Consider the following 21,955-nt stretch of genomic DNA (forward strand, 5'->3'; position numbering starts at 1 on the left):
GCATGCTTCCAGATGGTCAAATCTTTGCTGTTTCAGAGCATGAAAGGTGATTTTAACCCCTTCAGAAGCATTTCTGTTTCTAGCACAAGGATGGGTAATGGTGGGTCAATCAGAAGCAGACCTTAAAGAAAAATAACAAAATAGCAAAAATAGCAATTTTTGGACAGAACAGGCAGAAACTGAGTGGTATAAGGGGGGGGGGGGGCTCGAATTTCCAGAACATATGTGTTTTGGGAAGGCATGGAATTGTTTTTCTGTGGTTAATTTTTGTTCATCTGGGTCTGTTAAGTCTAAATCTGTGTTTTTCAAACTTCACAGCTTTAAGATGTATGGACTTCCAACTCCCAGAATTCTCTACAGAATGGGGAATTCTAGCAGTTGAAGTCCATACGTTTTAAAGTTGTCAAGCTTGAAAAACACTGGTCCAAATGAAGGCCTGTGCACATTGCTTGCTCTCATTTTTTTGGCAGAAATACCCATTTTTCTGAAAACTGCTATTTTAGGATAATTCCCAGCAAGAACCCAAAGAGCTAAATGAAACCTCTTCTCTGTAAAAAGTGGTACAATCTTGTTTTAAAGCTAAGAAACAATCCCCAATGTCTTTTTTTTTTATCATTTGTGCAGCTTTGTTTTGCTTTTGCGAATGTAGCACTTATTTGAATCTTGATCTTCTTGTTGCAGTTCATTTCCTTTGTGTCTCCTTTGGTCTTGATTTTCCTGGCCAAATTCTTCATGAAGGCTGGTAAAGAAGATACCCGGGAAGCATGCTTGGGTGAGTAGGGGAGGCGGGAATGATGTTTGCAGAAATCAAACAGCAGGTTCATCATGCCAAATTAGTCCTATCAGCCTAATAGGGAAGAGATTAGAAGTTTGTTGTCACCTTAATGTTGGGAACAATAACCCAGGATTCCATCTGCATTTATCCCTCTTTGAGGGAGATGGGCAATCTAGAACGAATGAGTGAGTGAGTGAATGATTGATTGAATGAATGAATGAATGAATGAATGAATGAATGAATGAATGAATGAATATTTCAATAAAAACTTATGGTGATTCCACAGTTTTCATACCAAACCTGCTGATAGGACATGCCAATCAGCTCATTCATGGTAACCCAAATTTGGACTTCCAGTACAAAATGAAGTGACTGTTGAGACCCATTGAGCTGGATTGCTTTAAAGGTATTGTACTTGTATTTCTGTCCAGTTCTTCCCCTTTTCCATCATGGGGATCTAATCTAGAATTTCTTTGTTTTTCTTTGGTGCAGCTGTTAGCCTGGCACTTGTCCTGAATGGTATCTTCACTAATGCTGTGAAGCTGGCCGTGGGCAGGTGAGATTCATTTTTAGAGAAAGTTGCTTATAGGCAGGGCTGATATTCTGAGAAAGTAATGTGAGAGGGCCAGAAATGAAGTGGAAGAAACCAGATTGCAATATGGAAGAGCAACTATTAAGTTTGAACACTTCCCGTAATGTTACATAAGAAACAGTAGAAACGTTCCCTTGTATTTCTTTCCAAAGGAATCGTCCAAAGAGTATGTTGAAAAATATCATTTTTCTCCCATTGATGTCTCCATTCCCTCTTTGGAAATGGTCTTATTTGCACCATCGCTCCTTAATTTTTCCTTTCTGTCATCCAAGTTAAAAGTATCACTGGATACTTTCTTGATAGGAAAGCTATGGAGCTTTCCTATCAAGCCCATGAAGTTACCTTCTCCTCTCCTTGCCCTAATCCCTATTTTTCCACCCATTTCCTTTACATTTAAAAAAGGGCCACTGATAGAGAAAAGATTTCCCTTCTTCCACACAGAGGAAGGGGATTTCCTTCTTCAGAAGACCAGCAAGCCAAGTGGAGGACAGGAGTATCTGGCTGACCTGTTTTTATGGTATTTGTTGCTATTAATGCTGTAGTTAAGATGTTGGACATCTTAAGTGCTAGGCCCTACTCAGCCATAGACATCACAGTGAGGTCTTAAGTCAGTCATCGACTCTTAACAGACCTATTGTAAAGGATAATATTTGGGGAGAATCGTATCTACAACAGCTCAGGCTCTGATGAGAAGAGAGAGATGATATCACAATATAGAAGTCAGTTGAATAGGGGACATTGGATGTGGAGTGAGGTATTTGCAGGCACCACAATAGAGTCTACAGCTGTCACAGCAAAGTTGGAGATTCGGGTTAGCTCTTTGCCTCAGCTCTTCTCCATCTTCCTAAAGTCAAGAAACCTTGACCTACATTTGTCTTCTTCTAGGCCTCGGCCCGATTTCTTCTACCGCTGCTTTCCAGATGGACGGGCAACTCATCAGTTCTTGTGCACAGGAGACGCACAAGTAGTGATTGAAGGGCGCAAGAGCTTCCCCAGTGGACATTCCTCCTGTGAGTACAATTTTTTTCCTGTGAGAACTTCCCATAGAGAGCTGGCAATAGGATTATGGCTAGTTTGGGGGCATTTTATTACTCCTTCCAAGAACTTTTGTTTTGTTTTGTATTGAACTGGTTCATACATTGTGCTAAGACATGGTTTGAAGAACCATAGTTCATTGAATAAACCACTATTGGTTGGCTGTACCTAACACACTTAGCCACAAAACTATCAGTCAAAATAGCTGGGTTTGCAAATATGTAACTTTAAACACAACACATTGCTTAAGGGTCTTTATATCATGATATATGATGTATGTACTAGGTCCCAATCTAATGTGGCATAAAATCATTTTTTTAAATGTTCCAGTTCAGTTTACAGAATTGGTCTAGGAATTCAAGAAAAGCCTAGGCAGATATTAAAAGGAAAGAGAAGTTGCAGTGGTTATGAATGTATTTCTCTCCCCTGGGGCTTCATTTAAGCGTTATTAGGTCCTATGAGATAACCATTCTTTGTAGATTGCCTTACAATCTATAGAGTGTTATTTGTGTGATTTGTTCCTCTGGGTAAATGTTCCATTATGCATATGTGCTCACTGGAGCATCTTATTGTAGGGATACAACAGCCTCAGTATTTTTTTTTTTTAAGTTGCCCATCTCTCACTTATTCATTGCATCTGTCAGGAAAAAAATGCATATGTTAAAGATATGTCATTTTGTCTCTTCAGCTAGATCTGCAGTTTGCATATATACATTACATATATCTTACCAAGCATCCTTGCTATATTTGCGTTGCTGACAGTGCAGTCCAAGTGCTGCAGGCAAAGGAAATCATCTTTCCTTGGAAAAGATCATATAATTCCTGCCCTGCCTTTTTAAAAAATTCATGGAGAGAAGTACCTTTTTGGGCTCAGCTTTTTTTAGTGAGCAGTGGCATCTTTCATTGCATGTTTATGGGGTTTTTTTTTTAACCAAGCCAAAAGTGTTTTATAAGTAAGGAATGCATGTATATATGTATACGTATATATTCCCTCTCAGCTAACTGGGCAAGGATGGAAGGCAGGTTCCAATATCGGTAGGGCTATATATGGCCCCCCTTTTTAATTGCATTAACACTGAAAAACAACCACAGTTGTAGTCGTTTGCCTGTTCTGACAGTAAATTGTATTTAATTCAGTACATCCTTCCCTTCTATAGAATTGTATGAAAAGAACAAAACAGTCCCTTCCAAGGGACTTCATTTAATTGGTCTGATACAAACATTGAAACAAACAGAACTATCCTGGTTTGCCCAATCTGTCATTCCTGGTGAATAAAATCGATAAAACCTCTTAATTGCAAAAGATTTCAATTGGCATCAGCAGAAAAGTACACTCTATCTATTGTGGTCAGAAGATCTTGGACCTAATTGCAATTTACCCACTGTAAAATTCATAAATGTCTCATTTCCTTCAATTACTGTATTCAACTCCCATTCTTTTCTTTTTAATTTATGTTAATCGTTTTGTTTGCTTGGTTGGGAGGAGCAGTGTTGCAACACTTAGGAGTAGCTGAAAGGATGGACTTTCTTTATGGTATAGGGTTGCTCAGGTGTGAAAGCTCAGGCCCACATGGGAAGGTCCAATTAAACAGATTTATTGCTAATCATGCCTACACACAGGAATCTTCTCGATGAACTGCTAGGAGCTAAATAAGGGTCAACAGAATTCAAGGGAGGTTGGATTTAGTTTGTTTGTGACTATGTAGGGATTTTAGGCTGATCTGTCTTTTAACTCCGCCCCAGGTTCTGCCACTTGTTCTTCCACATCTCTGTCTGTTCCACATTTCTTTTTGAGAAAAATGGTGATTTCTTCCTCGGGATCCCTTGTATTTCTAGCTATAGATAGCCATTGATGGCCATTTGCATTGTTGGGTCTCATAAGGGATCTTTTCTGTTTTCCAGTTGCCTTTGCCGGGCTTGCTTTTGGCTCCTTCTACATTGCAGGGAAGCTGCATTGCTTTGCACCTGGTGGTCGAGGCCAATCCTGGCGCCTCTGCGCCTTCTTGGGACCCCTCTTCATTGCCATGCTCATTGCCTTGTCCCGTACATGTGATTACAAACATCACTGGCAAGGTGAGGGAAAAGGGTGTATGTATGTGGGAAGGATGGTTTTTCTATTACATACAAGTCTGTTTCATTGCCCCATTGGTCAAAAGCCCAACTCTCTCATATTTCGGCCGAGAGCCATGTTTTTGAGTTTCATGATTGCAAGAAACTTGCAAGGAATGGGTGAACAAAATAAACTCTGTACATCTCTATTTAATTCAAATGGAATAAGAGTCACAGGGCTTTTTTCCAGTGGGGCATCTAATAACTTTCCTTTTCTGTCATATGATGAAACTGTTTTTGAAGCCTGGGCTTTGGTGGAGGTCCTGATGGCTTTGCAGTCTTAGCTTGTACAACTCTGCTCCTAAAGAAAGGAATGGAGGGTAGTGGAATCTTCTTTCTCTGCCAAAACTCCTGCTCGACCATTCCCCCCCCTCCCCCCGGTTGTAATTGTATGGCAAATTTCAGTGCATCCTCTGACCACACTACAAATCTTAATGGCCCAAATTGTTATTTTATGGCTGTTTGAGGTGGGAGTAGCATGTAAACCCTAAAAGGAGTCAAGGCCATTGAGCCAGCACTGTCCAAAGATATTTCCGCACACATGTGGCCAGCATGACCTCATGGAGTGTTGTTACCTTCCCACTGAAGTGGTACCCATTTATCGATTCACATTTGCATACTTCTGAACTGCTAGGTTAGCAAAAGCTGGGGTGAGGATGGGAGCTCACCCTGTTCAGGTCTTGAATTGGGCTGCCAGCTTTCCAGTTAACTGCTGAGCCACCGCACCACCCAAACCCTACAAGAGGATAAATCAATTTCAAAACCAAATCACCCAGCCTCTTAGCACTGGGAAAAATCCCAGCTAGCTCTTCCTTCCTCGGTGGCATGGCCCCTGCGCAAAATTAAGACCACTGCTGGCTACCAAAGCTTAGCGTGGGTTGATATCCGATGATGTGTTAGACATTGATCTTTGTATTCTTTTGTTCCTTTTAAGATGTGCTGGTTGGCTCTGGAATGGGTTTCACCTTTGCGTATCTCTGCTACAGACAGCATTACCCTTCACTGACGGACCCCAAATGCCACCAGCCGCTGCAGCATGTATCCAAGCTATCTTCTCCAGAGAGGCAAAAGCTGACACTTTCTGGTTTCAACCTAGATGTATGAAGAAGGACTCAGGGGTTTCCTATTGGTGTATTTGCAGACTCGAGGGGGGGAAAGGGAGCGTAATCATCCATGTTCTGCTTTGCTCAAAGGCCAGGAGGAGGTAGGGGGAGAAGCTTCATTGTTCAAAGTATACCAGCCTGATTGAAACTCAGGGCCTCTACCTCTTCCCCTTCATCACGCATATGTGGCCAAGAGAGTGAGTATTTTCCAGGACAGCAAAATTGCAGAGTTTGGGACGATTTCTTTTTTTGTGGCCAACTCATTCCTGGCAATATTGAACCATTCCTCATCTGATCACAATGGAGCAAGAAAAGGAGTCTCTGGTCCATTCCCTCATTGTAATGCCAGGCATCACTCTTGAGTTTAAATGCCTATAAATTGATGTCACATGATCTCAGTTAGTGTGCAGTCTTGACCTATGTATTACAGGAGAGGTCTGACGTCTTTTCCCATGAGGCCCAGGATCCATTCCTCTCCATCCAAAGACAGATGGGTATAATTTTAATAGTTTTCTTCCCAAAATTCTGCTTTAAAATAGTAGCACTGGGGTGGGGGTGAATTATATTCTTTCAGGGTTCAATGATTTTGTGCAACAAAACAGCCTTTTTTAAAACAGAGCAGTAGCTCAACCCTTCACCAAGGAGATCAACATGCATTGAAACAGGTATAAAGGGAGATGTCCTAAATCCAGACACATGCATTGGCTGTTTTCCTGCTACCTCTTAAGAATAATTACAAAGGAATCTGGCATCTCCAACATTTAAGGTGTAATATTTAAGGAGTCAAAATTAAATCTAGGAGACTAATTATATTAATTGCATAATTATTTGTTCTGCAGGGTGCCCCTCTTGCAGTTCACTCAAGACTTGTGCACTTTTTTCTATATTTATGGCAATATTTTTAGTTTTGCATCCTCTACCATTGCACTGCTCTGCAAAAAGCTTGATTTTGGCAATGCAAATTGGTATCAATTCAAAATAGCGTGATGACTCCAAGTTCATAAGACTACACACTTCCATTTTTAGCCTTACTTCTTTTAGAGGGATTTTTAATGAGTTAAACTATAGCTTCACACTAATGCTGTTCCTAAACCACTAAAAAGTAAAGATTTCCCTGTCAGTTCATGTCCAACTTTAGAGCACAGTGCTCATGTCTGTTTCTTAGGGGAGGGAGCCAGTGTTATCCAAAGACGTTCCTGTGGTCATGTGGCCAGAATGACTATATGCCAAGGCCCACAGAATGCTGTTACCTTCCCACCAAAGTGATACTTATTTATCTACTTGTATTTACATACTTTCGAACTGCTAGGTTGGCAGGAGCTGGGGCAAGGAACGGGAGCTGTTGCATGGAGATCAGGTCTTGATCCTGGATTGTTAGCTTTCCAACTGACAAGCTCAGCATGTTTTAACCGCTGAGCCATTGTGCCGCTTCATAAACCACTACCCTAACAATAATAGGCAATATTCAAATATCCCCAAAAGGGTTTAGGGGTTCTTACAATCAATAACATTTTCCACTCCTGGTTAAAGATAAATAGGTAAGAACTTTCCTAAAAGGAAGCAATTTTTTAGTCTATTTAATTCCCATCAATACTCGCACCACAATACATTTTGTTGATTATGGTGGAATTTCTATGCAATGGATCAGTGTTTTAAAGCTCATAACTAATTTGTTACCTCTTGGTCCCTCAACTAGTACTCAGCTTGCATTTTTGTGCATTTATCCAACTATAACAAACTCCCATTTTTCAAAGGTATTTCCTTAGCTGAAAAAGACCCATAGTTCAGTTTATCCATGTCATTACCCACGTACTTTGTTTTTAATGTTGGGGTCATTGGGTGCTGCTGTTTTCATGGGAAATTGCCTTTCTAACATCAGAAATTACGATTTTTGGTTTTTTTATACTATTCATACCATACAGCAGATTGTTAGTAGACACAGTCTAGGGTGAAATATTTTTCTACCATAGATAAGTATAATAATTGCAAAATTTTACAGAATAACCAAATTTGTGCAGCATAACAGCACTCAGGTATATTTTTAAGATATCTATGGTTGCATTGCAAGATTAGTCCTACACATCCTTAAATCTCATTTGAACAGCCGATGAACAGCCAATCTATGGATGATGATCTTACTGCCTTAACAAGATGAAACCACTTGAGATCACTGAGATTACTGTATAAGAAGTCAATCCTAATGATTTAACAACTGTGCTTATTAGAATGAGAGATAAAGAGGCCTAACAGTCAGTCAGGGTTCTCCTTGCAAAGATCAATAAATTCACCAAAGGCAGGCAGCTGCTGGAAAAAAGTTAAATAACTTTTTTTAAAAAAAAACAAAAAAGGTAATATTTTACAAAGTGCATTAACTTCCAACTGCTTGACTTTTCCTCTTGATACTCCAATTGAGAATTTGGTCATGTCAAATGGCATTCTGTTCAGCCACAAGTGTACCATGAGAGGTTGGAAAATTCAATGATGCAATAACAGTGCAAACATAACAAGAACAACTAAGTATCCAGCACAGAATTGGAATACACAAGGTGAACAGAGTGTAGCGACAGCGTGATCACATCCCATTTGTAAACATGCTGCTTGCTGCTCCCTTGGCCAAGACTTTCTTGAAAAGAGAAATTTTGTAGAATGTGAGATAAGTGAAAAGCAATTGACCATTTTGTGACAAAAAAAATAGGTCATGCAACAGTTGCAGGGCCCAACATACACCATGAAATCACAGATGTGTTCCACAACTAGCCAGCCAAGATTATGTTGAGCCATGAAATGAATTTACACTCTGGCAGACTAAACCAGCAATGTGAACTGTCTGTCCGAATGGTCAGCCAATCACCCTGAGAGTTTCCAAGTAAAATTGCTGGTATAGAGCTGCCCTCATCTGGTGCTTGAAGAAACAATCTGCTGTCCAATGACTGGGTAGAGTTTTCTAGGATGTGACCTCATTCTTCAGATGCTTTCAAGAACCCAATTGCATGCATTGAAACAAGGGCGTATCAAACTGCTACTTGTATGAAGTTTGGCACCTCCCACGTCAGAACGTAAACACAGCTTCTACAACAGTGTTTACATTATAATAACACAGGGAGAGGAATCACTCATCCATATCCTGATCGTTGTGAACAAGATCAAATTTACAAGCTTTGCCAGTTCCTTCCCAGGTAAGTAGTTATACACTTTCCCTGCTTTAGAAAAGTAGAGCGATACGATTGCTACTGCTAGCATCATCATCATCGTCACCATCATCATCATGCTTATTTCAGAGACGAATGGGACTTGGCTTGCCCAGCTTTTTGCTTTGACCTTGAGCCCTTTCTTGAGTAAATCGGCAGCAGCAATAAGATAACACAAAACAAAAATGAACTCCCCACAAACAATCTGACATGTAATGCTGAACACTCGATATGGCCTCAGAAGTGCTTCTAAAAGTCAAAATCCTTCACTGCCCATCACTCATCTTGAGGTTTTTCTAATGGAGACAAGATGTGAAATTCTAGCACCAATTTCAAGTCTTGACTAGTGCATAAACTGAAGGTGACACAACTGGTATTGCACTGGATCTAAATACACACTGGCTGTAGACAGAAAATGCAGATTGGTTAATTCACAAGGGCCTGAATATACCAGGAATTGGACAGGATCTCAAAGCTCACTACCATCTCTGAATAGGATACTGGATTTTCCAGAGTTCCAGACTGTGAGGAGGAAGCATGCTGGGCACATCAGACAAAAGAGGAGGAAGGTGACACAGGACATCTGTAAAACATAAACAACATGGTACATCAGTCGTATTTTCATTGAAGGCAGCTGATCTTGAAGGGGATCTGATTCAAGGAAAACATCATAGAAGGGATACAATATACACAGCAGGATAATTTCTAAATTTTCAGTTGCTTTTTGTCTTTTTCTCAAATGGTAGTAGAGTCAACTGGCCTCATATCAGAAAAGCAAATAGACTTACGTATTTGGTATCCAGAGTTGTGCAGCTAGTCAGTTTGTTTCTACCAAAGGGGCTGATCCATGCAGATGCCCTTTGTTTGATAAATCTCTTTCAACAACAATAATACTGTGTCTTCTGACTCCCTAGAAGGAGGGATAGAAAAAAGGAAAAAGAAAGAAATAACAGTTATTTATGATAGATTACACACTGGCAAATTTCTGATGTATATATATTTTATGTACTTCGAATCCTAGCTATAACGCATAGAAAACTAAATTCAAATCAGGACATCATGTTTTTCCCACCTTTATATAATTTGAAACTAAATGTGAAAACAGTGAAGACTGGGCGTAAACCTTAACTTCCAGCTCAGCAATTAAAACAATACAATACAAAGGAGGAAGACAGATAGTCATGAGCCTCTTGGAGAAGAACAGGAATGATGGAGAAGATGAAAGACAATACAGTCTTCTTCAACTGCCACCTTGCATGACAATTCAGATGAGAGGGCAAACTGGCTGGAAGAGTTGAGTTGGCTGATCTAGATTTCTAGGCTCGTATCCTCTCCTTCCTTCCTGGGTCCGTGTATGTCCTTCCCAAACCTGCATGCTTAGTGGAAGACCAGATCAATATTTTGGTCAAGGGCATTTGATGAGAGCCCCCATCCAGCAAAGCTATTGGGCACCAGATCAGGATTAGCCCCCTAGGCAGAGCTTACCAGTAGCATAAATGGCCTTGCAGTGCAAATAAATATTCGTTAAAGCTTTCAATGGGTTTCTCTTGAAGCACGTAGTCAATGCGATGGCCCCCATTCAACAGCCCCACATTAATTGGAGGTGGATCCTCTTTTGCTGATGTGGTTGGTTCCTCTGGTTTCTCCTCTGTATTCACATGGAAGAAAACTGAATCAACACACTTGCAATCAGTGAACAGGCCAGTTAAGCTAAGACCAGCCTTAACTTTCCTGCCAAAGGCAATGGTGGCAGCTCAGTCTTATAGGCATCTCCAAACCTGGCAAGTTTTAAGACTCGTGGAGTTCAACTCCCAACATTTCTCATCCAGCCATGGGAGTTGAACTCAGCCAGAATCCTGGGAGCTGAAATCCACAAATCTTACAGTTGCCAGGTTTGAAGACCCCTGCATATTCTCAAAAGAGCTTTCTTCAGACAATATTAAAAAGAAGTGGCAACTCTTGCCCACAAGTACTTAGATGGCAATTCCAGTTGAAGAGTTACAGTGCTCCGTGCCCAGCCCTGGAAAGTGCCCAACTCAGCCCAGAGGCCATTAGATCTCTCTTCACTCAATAGAGCACAAGGAGCCTTTACCTGGTGCCAAGGAGGCTTTTAGGCAACTCAGAATCTCTCAAATATAACTCACTGTATCAACATATTCATTCTGCACTATTTACTCCAAACCTTTATTGCAATTGAAGTTTTGTAAATGGGAAGCCAAAATGTTTTTGGCCTGAGCCAAAAACAGCTGCAAAGCAACACAAAATGTGTTCCTTTGCATGCACCAAAGGTGACCAAACTGAGTGTGCAAACCACAACTTAAAACCTAGGTTTTAAACCAACCGGGTTGCTTCTCGATGCTGGTTTCAGCTTCCGATTCCTGTTCCACATCTCCGGTGGCTCCTGCCTCCACAGCTGGCAATGATGTTCTGGTGAAGGACTGCCAAGCAGTCCTCAAGGAACCCAGCAAGTTATTTTTCAGGTCCATGCTCATCCGAGTGAGGCCTTCCTTCAATTCTGGAAAAATAAAGAAAAAATGCAAAACCAGAAAAAAGACAAGATTGCCTAGATGTGCAACCTAAATGCAGGTTTGAGACTAATGTCTATGGAAGTTCTCATTCATCCAGGTAGTGGTTGTCTCAAAGGTGCTTTTATTTTAAAGGCAGCTAAACTGATATGCTTCTCATCCAAGAAACTTCTTCGTTTCTAACTAACTGGTGGGGAGTTATATGCTCTGCATTCAGCCAGCTGGGACAGGTTCTAGAGTGTTTGCTATTGAAAAAGCCTGTCATTTTAAATCAGTGTTTCTCAACCCTGGCAACTTTAAGATGCATGGATTTCAACTCCCAGAATTCCCCATCCAGCATGAATGTCTTTGCAAGCATTGCTTCATACATTATAGGGAAAATTCTGAGAAACTGCCTTCATATATGTGCGCCCATGGGATGCCTGAAGAAGCATCCTAGGATGGATGTGATAAGTTAGCTGCCAGCCATCCTGATTCAACTGTATCCCTAATTCTTGTATGGATAATGCAGGTATATCAGGACACATCACATGGAAAGCTGGAGTTGGAATTCCATTGAAGATCATGGTATATATAGGTGTGTAAGATGAAGAAGGAACAACTCTTTTTTTTTTTTTGCTGTTTTTTTTTTTTACCTAAGTGCATCCTCTTCCGGCCCTTGTGGTGGGGAAGTAGCATGGGTTCGAATTCCACATCAGGAACAATCATGGGCTCAATCCTGTATGCTACTGGGTCAAACTACAAAAGAAAGGGTTTGCAGATATTACAATCTGTCCATTTTCTATACTACCTTTAATCCCAAAGGAAGCATGCAAACCATTTTAAAGAAGAAATTAATGCCACAAGTAAAAGAGTATTACACTTTTTTTGAAGGAGTGGGAAAGCCGCAGATCACATGTGGCTTTGTGGATCCTCTACAGATTGATTTCAAATTCTGATGCATAATTTGCTTCTGAAATTCAGTGCCGAAGAACCCTTATTTTAAGAGCAATTTTATTTTGTTTTAATTTGTTCTAAATTTGTTTGTTTATTCCTTGACTTTGATTCCACCCCCCCTCCCCCTTTCTTTCATTTGGAAAACTTAAAAGATATTTTCAAGAGGCTTTGGCACATTTCCATTTTTTTTCCTGATCATCTCTCAGCAGTATTCATCTTCCCAGAGTTGATTTCACATTGTTACAAGAAAATTTTCTATCACACAATCTTGAAGGCAGTCCTCATTTAGCAACCATAATTGGCAACTTTTCATTAAGTAAAGCAATTGCTAAGTGAAACCACAACTGTACTAATTACCATACTTCAATTTTCTTTTGTTTTACAGACTACAAAGGCTGCAAATGTGAGCATTGGTTGCAAAGTTACCTTTTTACCACCATCATAATTATGAACAGTCACTATAGAAAGCAATCACTAAATGAGGACTACCTGTATTATCTTGACACCAGGATAATAACCATCCCTATCAAAAAAATCTTAACTTTTTGTCTTCTACACTGATTTTTTTAATGAAAATGGGTAAATGAGGACATTGATTTAAATTGCAGATCTTTTTCTGTTTGGTTTGAATAAACTCTACCATTTGGGTTTTTACACCTGTGTATTATTACAATGCCATTTTTGTTTTATATTGAGCTGCACTTTTCATTAAGCTGCCCAGAGGGCCTTTTGAGCCAACAGCAAAGCTTAAGCATTGCCAATTAATAAATAAATCTTCAGAAATCAATACCTCCACCCATGACTGAAAAGTAGCAAATGATTAGGAGAGGTAAACTTTATTTTCCAAACTGCTCTATCCTAATTCTAAATGGACGGTTAACCTAAGCACCAATACAGGATGAGATTATCTCCAGAAAGGGTGCATTAAGGTTTGTCTAATTTAGAAGCTGCATAATTTACAGATTGGATTCTTCAAGATTGTATTTCTTTCCAAATGTTACATGCTTTTGAACAGGCCAGAATTTGGATGGATATGTGTCTGTAAGCAAAGTGCCACAGAACCTTGGTTCTCTCTACATTCCATCTCTCTTATGATTCTTGGTTTTCTTTTACCTTTTTTTCTAAGGCTGGCAGATTTGTTAATTTCTCATCAGTTACATGGATAACCAAAATCTTATTCCATACTATGCAGATATCTGCCACCCAGTGAACATTGTAAACTAGCCATATCTGAGTCCCATCAATTTCAATAGGACTTGAATCAAGTTAGCCATGATCTATTTGAGCAGCAATGCAGCCCACTGTAATTTTCTCTTTGTACTCCTTGGACAAAGGAACAAGAAAAAATACTCAGACGTACAGGATGAAAGATATTGAAGAAGCCTTTGCAGGTAGGCAGAGTGTAGGTTGGATCAATCCTATTCACGCCTCGTACAGTGAGAAACATACCAATGGGTGAGCCAAAAGCAAAAAAAATCTGTGGACTGTAGATAAGCTGAGGGTAGTTTGCAGAGACCTGGTGGAATAGAAATAGAATTGAGTTTGCAGGGAACAAGCAATTCCATTCTTTCTGTCTGTCTGCCCATCCATCTATCCAAAATACTAGCATATGTTAATTCAATTAACACGTATGAAGAATTTACTTCCTCCTTATATCATATTGATCTGTGGGACTCATTTACAAAAATTACAAACGTCCATAATGTAAAATCCAAACAGAAACATGCTGCAAAAAAAAAAAAAAAAAAAAGGCTTATCTTCCCAGGGCATCTTCCCTTCAAGACATATTTATCTAAAAGCCTCAGAATTTTCAGACAGTCCTCCAAGCTACATACAGTATTTTCTGAAACAGGAAAATATTTTGTAGCTTGGGCATTTGCATAATGAGTTGTGGAATGAGGCTGGAGATAGAACAAGCAAGGATGAAAGAATGTAAACAAAGATAGCAAAAAATAAAAATGATGGGCATTTAGTGTGATACTTCTGCCCCCACCCCAATGAAGGATCTGATATGAGATAATATGGTCTAGGCTCAAGTCTTGGCCCAATTAGCAGCGATCAGAAAAAATATTTCACATAATCTATATAAATGTAATGTTTTTGCCTGCATGACTTTTTGAAAAAGTAATAGAATTTTTTAAATATTTTTTTGATGTATTATAGGTAGTCTTCCACTTACGACAACAGTTGGCACCAGAATTTCCACTGATGAGCAACGACAGTTGTTAAGTGAGTAGCACCAATTTTACGAACTTTTTTTTGCCATGGTCCTTAAGCAAATCAATACAGTTGTTAAATGAATCACACAGTCATTTAACGAATCCAGCTTCCCCCACTGACTTTGCTTGCTGGAAACCAGCTGGGAAGGTTGCAAAAGGTGATCACAGGACCCTGGGAAGCTGCAACTGTTGTAAATACATATCGGTTGCTAAATGCCTGAATTTTGATCATGTGACCTTGGGGATGCTGTGACAGCCGTAAGTCCAAGGACTAGTTGTCAGTCACTTTTTTCAGTGTTTTTGTAACTTTGAATGGTCGCTATACAAATGGTTATAAGCCAAGGACTAACTGGGTTTAAATAAAATGTAAAGCAAAAAAACACCACAAGACCATAATGCTCTGCATCTCTACAGCATTCAAGAATTCACTAATTGCACTGTGCTATGTGATTTTGGTTGTCTGGTACCAGATTAACGTTATGTGTGAATTCAGCTATCATGGTTCATTGAACAGAAAATTATTACTCCAATCAGTATTTGCATGAAGTGTGAATTCAGATCTTGTATGTTTTGCAGCCTGGTCATTACCTTGGTTCAGCTAAACCTTCTGAACACTTCAATCAAATTCTGTTTCTGTTGTCTATTAAAGTTACCTGTCCCATTACAACACCTGGATGTCTGCAACTGGTTTCTGCACATGTGGGCGTTGCAGGTGTTTCCTGATTGGCATCTCCACCTTCTTCAGCAGCTCCGGAGGTTAGTCTTAAAGTCTACAACGAAAATAATTTTAACTTAAAAAAAAAAAATCAGTTGCTTTCAAATCTCCTGCTACTTCAACAATAGGAGGATTTAATTATCTGTATTGTATTATTCTGCCTAGAACATATTAAAGGCTTCAGAAGTTTATATTTTCCCACAACCTCATTATTGAATGATCTGAGAAAAACCAAAAGGAAGAAGCAAAAGGTTAAACTGATGCAAGGGCTCCACCAAGATCAGCAATGTTGGGTCATACAAAGCACTTTTATCTGGAAAAGCAGCTGGAAGGTGGTGTGACCCCAGTGGGAAAATGCATCAGGAGTGAAAAGGGTCTAAGCACGAACCCAAGAAGCATGGAAAACCGTCATCATGAAGAGCACGTTTTTCAACTATTGAATTTGCTGGTGGTGATGGCTGTCAATTAGGTAGTATTTAGAAAGTCTAATGAGGATTACATCCTTAACAACAATGGCTGTGTAACACTATCCAGTTGGGAGTTTTATTTCTTTAGCATAAACATGACAGAGGAAAAGTAAGCTTATACATACAATCCATGTAATTTTATATAAGACCTCTAAGGAGATACAGTAGTGGCCTCATAACTGTATATATACAGATAATCCTCAATTTATGATCATAATGGAGCCTGCCCATCAAGGTTGCAAGTCATGATAGTTGTAAAATTGGTCACCAAATGATCAACTTGATTTTAGGACTTTCTTTGCACCAGTTAAGTAAATCAATGCCTTGCTATGGGCCACTTTTGCTGAAAATTGGAAGTTATTGCTGGTTTTGGGGAAAATTATTGTAAAATGGGGTCATATGATTGTGGAACACTGCAATTAGCCATGAAGTGGATTAGGAGCCTGGATAGCTCAGCAGACTAATGCATTGTAATTTAACTCCAGCTGTCTGTAATTAGTAAGTTCGAATCTTGCCAGGCTCAAGGTTGACTCAGCCTTCCATCCTTTCTAAGGTAGGTAAATTGAGGACCCAGATTGTGGGGGCAATAAGCTGACGTTGTAAAAATATACAAAAGTATGAAGGCTATTGTTTAATGCATTGTAAGCCGCCCTGAGTCTCCAGAGAAGGGCGGCATATAAATCAAATTTAAAAAAAAAAAAGAATAGTAGGCTGGTTGCCAAGTGCCCGACATGCAGTCACATGACCAAAGGGTGTGACGGTCAGAACTTCAGAACCAGATTATAAGAATCCCCAGGGAAGCCTATTGTAACTTCAAACAGTCACTAAGTGACCAGTCATAAGTCAAGGACTACTGTAGCTAATGGAAAACACAGAATTTTAATTCCAAGGTAGAGACAAGAAAGCAAAAATGAAAGAACAGTGACAAAGTATTCCTTCTGACTTAGGTGATGAAATTAACACAACATGTCCCAAAGCATAACCTTATTGCTATGTCCTCGAAGATGCACATTTCAGTGGCTCAAAGGCTTACACAAGGCATACCTGATAGCTGCTTCTCTTCCTTAAATAGTGGAGGATCTTGATTCTGGGTCCCAAGGGGATCCCCATCTCTTTAAGCTCCTTGTCTGTGCACAAGGCCTGCACATAAGAATTCCACAGTCAGAAACACAGTTCTACTACAAACAGGATACAGAAAGGAAGAAGGAAAGGGGCAGGGCTTAGGCTGTCCTTCTACGTGGCAATTTCAAGAGGCAATTTAGCTTTGTAAAACCAACATACTAATCCCAAACAAAACAAAGGGAGTCTGCAAAGCCCAGAATCGGGAAACACTGCAGAAAAGGTGACATCTGAGTCACAGTCCATAAGCTTTTCCATAAGCAATTCCTGTGACCTTCCCTAGTTCACAGACTAAGTACTGTTGCCCAAAAGGCAATGACTTTGAAATGCCACACTACAAAAGAGTAAGAATGAGAATAATTAAGTGCTTCTCCAAAGATTCTAGCACAGAATGATTGTGTGTGTGTATGTATGTATGTGTGTGTGTGTGTGTGTGTGTTAAATAATATTTTCCTTAACTATAAAATTGGGACATTCTTATAAATGCACTTGGATTTCTAAAGCAAGACAAAAGTAATATAAATAAATGGGAAAGGTAGGATGTTATATCTTGCCAAAGAAGTATCTAATTCTGAACATGAACTACTATCCCAGATGATGATCTCCAAGTAGATCCAAACAAAAATTCAATGGAAAAAAAAATTGCTCAACCATATCTACCACCCTCTGGTAATTATTGACCTAAAGTTTATTTGCCTTAAGAGGCCATGCTGAAGACAGATATATAAAAGCTAGCAGCATCCATGTTCTAGGTAACAGAAGCAACCCCAGTTTCATTTACCAATGCTCGATTGTCCATTTTTTCCTTCTCAAACACAGCATAATATTCAGAAAGATCAAGTTCTGCTAAGATGTCCTTCATAGATTTGTTGACTTCCTGATCCATTGCCAGTCTTTGTAATCCCTGTGAAAAGTTAATTGGGAAGCTTTTAAGGCTCCTGGTTTCCTTCAGTTTAGGAAGCTTGCAAATGTTATCACTGAAATAAATGATCAAATTGTGGAATTTTACAAATGATTCTCCTAATACTGAGTTGTAGAACCTGTTTGGTGTAGTGGTTAAAGCCTCAGACTAGAAACTAGGAGACTTCTGAATTCTAGTGTCATAGGTAGAATTCCAGGTGTGTGACCTTGGGCCAATTACTCAGGCAGTTGTAAACCACCTTGCCAAGAAAACTGAAGGGACTTATCCAGGCAGTCTCCGAGAATTGGATAGAATCGAACACAAATAAACAAACAAACAAACAAATGGTTAAATCAAAGTTCAATCATGCTGGGAGCTTGTCAACCTTTATGTCTATGGAGATTCTCAGTCATGGTTGTCCCAAAGGTGCTTTTTTCAAGAGGCAACGGAACTTTCTGTTTTTTCTTTGAAGGTGTTTCGCTTCTCACCCAAGAAGCTTCTTCAGCTTTGAAGAAGTTTCTTGGATGAGAAGTGAAACATATTCAAAGAAAAACCAGAAAGTCCCATTGCCTCTTGAAAAACCTTTACTAACTTTGAAGTCCATTGTTTAACCAAACATATATAAGCTGCCCATCTCAGGCAATGATTCTGGGTGGCTTGCAATTCAAAAAATATATAATGTAATTAAAATATTAAATACAATTTAAAACACTAAGAACACTAAATTCAAATCTAATCCAGCCCAGAGAAACAGCTTAAATATACTGTAATTTCATTAAGGAAAACAATTAAAGATTTATTTAATCCTCCTACAGACAGATAACAAAACACTTATTGATAGCTGAAATCCTATATCACCTTATACAGGTAGTCCTGATAGACCACAATTTTTTTTTATAAAAAGTTTTTTTTTATTTTTTACACATACAGACACACAAACATACAATGTATTTTTGCTGAACAGAGTATTTGGCTGGTTAACAAATTTAAACAGTTTTTAGTCCTTTCAACTAAAATTACAATTTCTATACCTCCTTTTTGCCATAGTATTTATTTTCATCTATTTTTTTTACCAATATTACCCTTCATTTTCATCTCTAATTTTAACCAAGTTCCATTTTTCCCTTCTATTCTATATTAAACCCCTTCACATTGTTTTTATATACATCATCAGATTAATTAATTTTGTGGTGTTACAGTTGTTCAATTCTTATAGAAATAGTAAACCCACTTATTCTATAACATACATTTCCTTAAATAATATAGTCCAACATTTTAATATAAATCAATTAATTATGTAAATATCTTTCATTTATATATTCAAACAAGAAAAAAAAGAATATAAACATGGATATTCCAATTAGTTCCATTTTCATACATCAAATAATTTTCCCCATGTTCCTCCAAACCACATCTTAATCATTTCTACTTTCACCACGATATGCAATTAAAAATATTTCATTTATTACAATTTCCTTAGTTAAATTTAAAAATATTCTAGCTGTTATCCTCTCATCATATAGCTTTCCCCATGTATTGTTCCAAATCCTCACTTAATCATTTCTACACACACTACCGTAAACCATTAAAAGTATTTCAATTGTTACAATTTAAACTTAAATTCGTATTTCTAAAAAGAAACTCATCATTATCTAGATTTCAAAAATACAAATGATAATATTCCAATTATTATTCAATTCATTTTCACCATATGATTTACCATTATTCCTTACTACAATTCGTATTTCAGTTCTAGATATATACAGTACATCATATTTCCTTTTCATTTCTTTTTTCTGTTCTCCAGTGGTGGGATTCAAGTAATTTAACAACCGGTTCTCTGCCCTAATGATTTCTTCCAATAACCAGTTCGCCAAATTACTCAGAAAGTTAACAACCGGTTCTCCCGAAGTGGTACAAACTGGCTGAATCTCACCACTGCTTTTCTCCTTTTCATTTTTATTTTTACCTTTTTCTTTCCCCTTTTTTCCTGTGCTTTAAAATCCTGATCTCTCCTGTTTTGTTTTGTTCCCCCTCTCTTTTCTCTCTCTTTTTATTTCACCACTGTTTAGCCCAGTATTATCATTCTGTATTTCAAAGTTCTGGATTCTTCTATTCTGCCCTATGTTTCCTGTTGTTTTCCACTCTTTTTCTCTCTTTTTTATCTTTTCACCGTAAATCCCAGTGTAATCATTTAAATTCTTTATATTCTTTCTGTTCCACCCTTCTTTCCTTATTTGTCTCTTTCTATCCTCTCTATTTTTTTCATTGTTAATCCCAATGTAATCTCTAAAAACCTCCTTTTTATTATTACTATCCACATATTCAGTTACTTTTTCATATTTAATCACATTGTCTTTTCTTCTTTATTTTCAGCCTCTGTGATTTGCTTCTCCATCTTTATTTCCTTGTCAGCTTGCATATGCTCTACCTCAATTTTTATGTCCTCAGATTTTAATTCCCCATGGAGCAGTATAGTTATTTCTTTTATTTCCATTTTCCATGACAAGTACATTGATTTGATCATTTCTCTAATTTCCTGCGCCATTTTATTCTTTTTGAGTTAGTATTATTCCAATTTTAAAATTTCAATTGTATTCCTTTTTTTTTTCAAAGTCAAGCCGCTTGCAGACAAAAGAATCCTCCCCAAAAGTTCTCATGGCTGTTATCTGTAAAGTTCACAATTTTCCAAAACAAAGACCAAGTTGCAATGTTCCTTTTTGCTCCTGAAGGTGTCTCTCTGCAATCCACAATTTCCAGTTATCTAATAAGTATCCATTTTGTTTCAATCTACATTAACAATCTTAACTAGCTTCTCTTTTTCTTTTTAGCTTTAAAAATACCAAATCAGTTTTATAGTCCAGTCCAAATTTAAACAGCTCTTTTCACTTCTTTTTTCCTTTTTTCTTTTGTTTATACAACACTTCTATTACAGGGCTTATTGTCCATTCTCTTTTATTTTTCTTAAAATTCGAAAAAAGAAAGGGGGAAAAAAGGATCTATTTCTTTCTTTCTGATCCTTTACTCAATCTTGGGGTGATTTCTCTCGTTTTTAAAATTTTCCAAATTATTTTCCAAATAGTTTTGTTTAAAAGTCAATCTTCTATTCGGGTTTTTGTCCCTGTAAAATTACACTTCAACATCCTCTTTTCTTCCCCCCCCCCCCATGCTCATTAGCCACTGTTTTTTCGTTAGGGGTATTCAGGTTTAAAGATTTTTTTCTTATTGTTGTTTCACTTGTGAGTTGGCTGTCACTCACCCGGCTTCAAAAAACTCCGTTCCGTTCACCGCTCCTGCTCAATACTTAGTCCAGTTGCCCCAGCTCCGTGACAACCGCAATGGCTGCCGCCCCCCGCAGCCGAATCATAGAGAGTTTCCTCTGACCTTCGAGGAACTTTCCTGTTCCTCTTGGTCTTCTGGGGTGCCTCTCCTTCATCCCCATCCCTACAGGACGGTTCCGGTCCGAAGACTCCTTAGTGGCAGTTCGTCAGTCTGGGTTTAGCGGTCTGAGCCCACTAATTCCCTGACTGTCTTGCCATGACGCTTCCGGTCAAATCCTGATAGACCACAATCAAGTCCAAAATTTCTGTTGTTAAGTGAGACATTTTTTAAGTGCATTTTGCCCCATTTTATGACCTTTCTTGGCACAGTTGTTAAGTGAATCACTGCAGTTGATAAATTAAGTGAATCTGGCTTCCCCCATTGACTTTGCTTGGCAGAAGGTCGCAAAAGGGGATCACATGATCTTGGGACACGGCAATGGTCATAAATATGAACCAGTTGCCAAGCATCTGCATTTTAATCACATGATCATGGGAATACTGGAAATGTTGTTAACTGTGGAAAACTGTCATAAGTCACTTTTTTCAATGCCATTGTAACTTTGAACAGTCATTAAACAAACTGTTGTAAGTCGAGGATTACCTGTAGAGCCTAAGCTTCATTAGAATCAATGAGAATTTTTTTACACAGGTTTTGCTGTAATCCTCTCCCAGTGGAATTTCTAAATCCAAAAATATGATTAGAATGTTTCCATCTCATTCCATATTTCCTTAGAAAACCCTGGGGAATCTATAAAGATTAGCGCCTTACTCAAAACTAGGGAACAACTAAGTTTAACTAAAGCCATATGATGGTTGTCCCAAAGGTGCTTTTTCAAGAGGCAAGTCCAGTTTCATCTTGAAAAAGCACCTTTGGGATAACCATGACCTGGATGACTGAGAACCTCCATCGACCATACTATGGTTCTTCTCCCAGGACTACCGACAGTA

The 21,955-nt window shown here is 38.6% G+C and overlaps 2 protein-coding genes across 4 annotated transcripts in view; one reads left to right on the top strand and one right to left on the bottom strand.

Annotated features, from left to right (window-relative positions):
• PLPP5 (phospholipid phosphatase 5) overlaps positions 1–6,071 on the top strand; it is a 31,386-nt gene extending 25,315 nt beyond the window's left edge. For both annotated transcript variants that reach the window (XM_070952388.1, XM_070952387.1), the window contains 5 exons: positions 682–772; positions 1,268–1,331; positions 2,253–2,377; positions 4,305–4,475; positions 5,446–6,071. In XM_070952388.1, the coding sequence (XP_070808489.1) occupies positions 682–772; positions 1,268–1,331; positions 2,253–2,377; positions 4,305–4,475; positions 5,446–5,615 (621 nt within the window). In that variant the 3' untranslated portion in view covers positions 5,616–6,071. The remainder of the gene's footprint in view (positions 1–681; positions 773–1,267; positions 1,332–2,252; positions 2,378–4,304; positions 4,476–5,445) is intronic.
• A 1,845-nt stretch (positions 6,072–7,916) lies between these two features.
• DDHD2 (DDHD domain containing 2) overlaps positions 7,917–21,955 on the bottom strand; it is a 30,240-nt gene continuing 16,201 nt past the window's right edge. For both annotated transcript variants that reach the window (XM_070952558.1, XM_070952559.1), the window contains exons 10-18: positions 17,565–17,687; positions 16,709–16,804; positions 15,136–15,252; positions 13,624–13,779; positions 11,963–12,065; positions 11,144–11,317; positions 10,288–10,450; positions 9,591–9,712; positions 7,917–9,385 (exon numbers count right to left, since the gene is read on the bottom strand). In XM_070952558.1, coding sequence (XP_070808659.1) covers positions 9,631–9,712; positions 10,288–10,450; positions 11,144–11,317; positions 11,963–12,065; positions 13,624–13,779; positions 15,136–15,252; positions 16,709–16,804; positions 17,565–17,687 — 1,014 coding nt within the window. In that variant the 3' untranslated portion in view covers positions 7,917–9,385; positions 9,591–9,630. The remainder of the gene's footprint in view (positions 9,386–9,590; positions 9,713–10,287; positions 10,451–11,143; positions 11,318–11,962; positions 12,066–13,623; positions 13,780–15,135; positions 15,253–16,708; positions 16,805–17,564; positions 17,688–21,955) is intronic.

This window comes from Pituophis catenifer, unplaced genomic scaffold, assembly GCF_029215685.1.
Source record: "Pituophis catenifer annectens isolate HBS135680 unplaced genomic scaffold, rPitCat1.0.hap2 SCAF_12, whole genome shotgun sequence".
NCBI lineage: Eukaryota > Metazoa > Chordata > Lepidosauria > Squamata > Colubridae > Pituophis > Pituophis catenifer.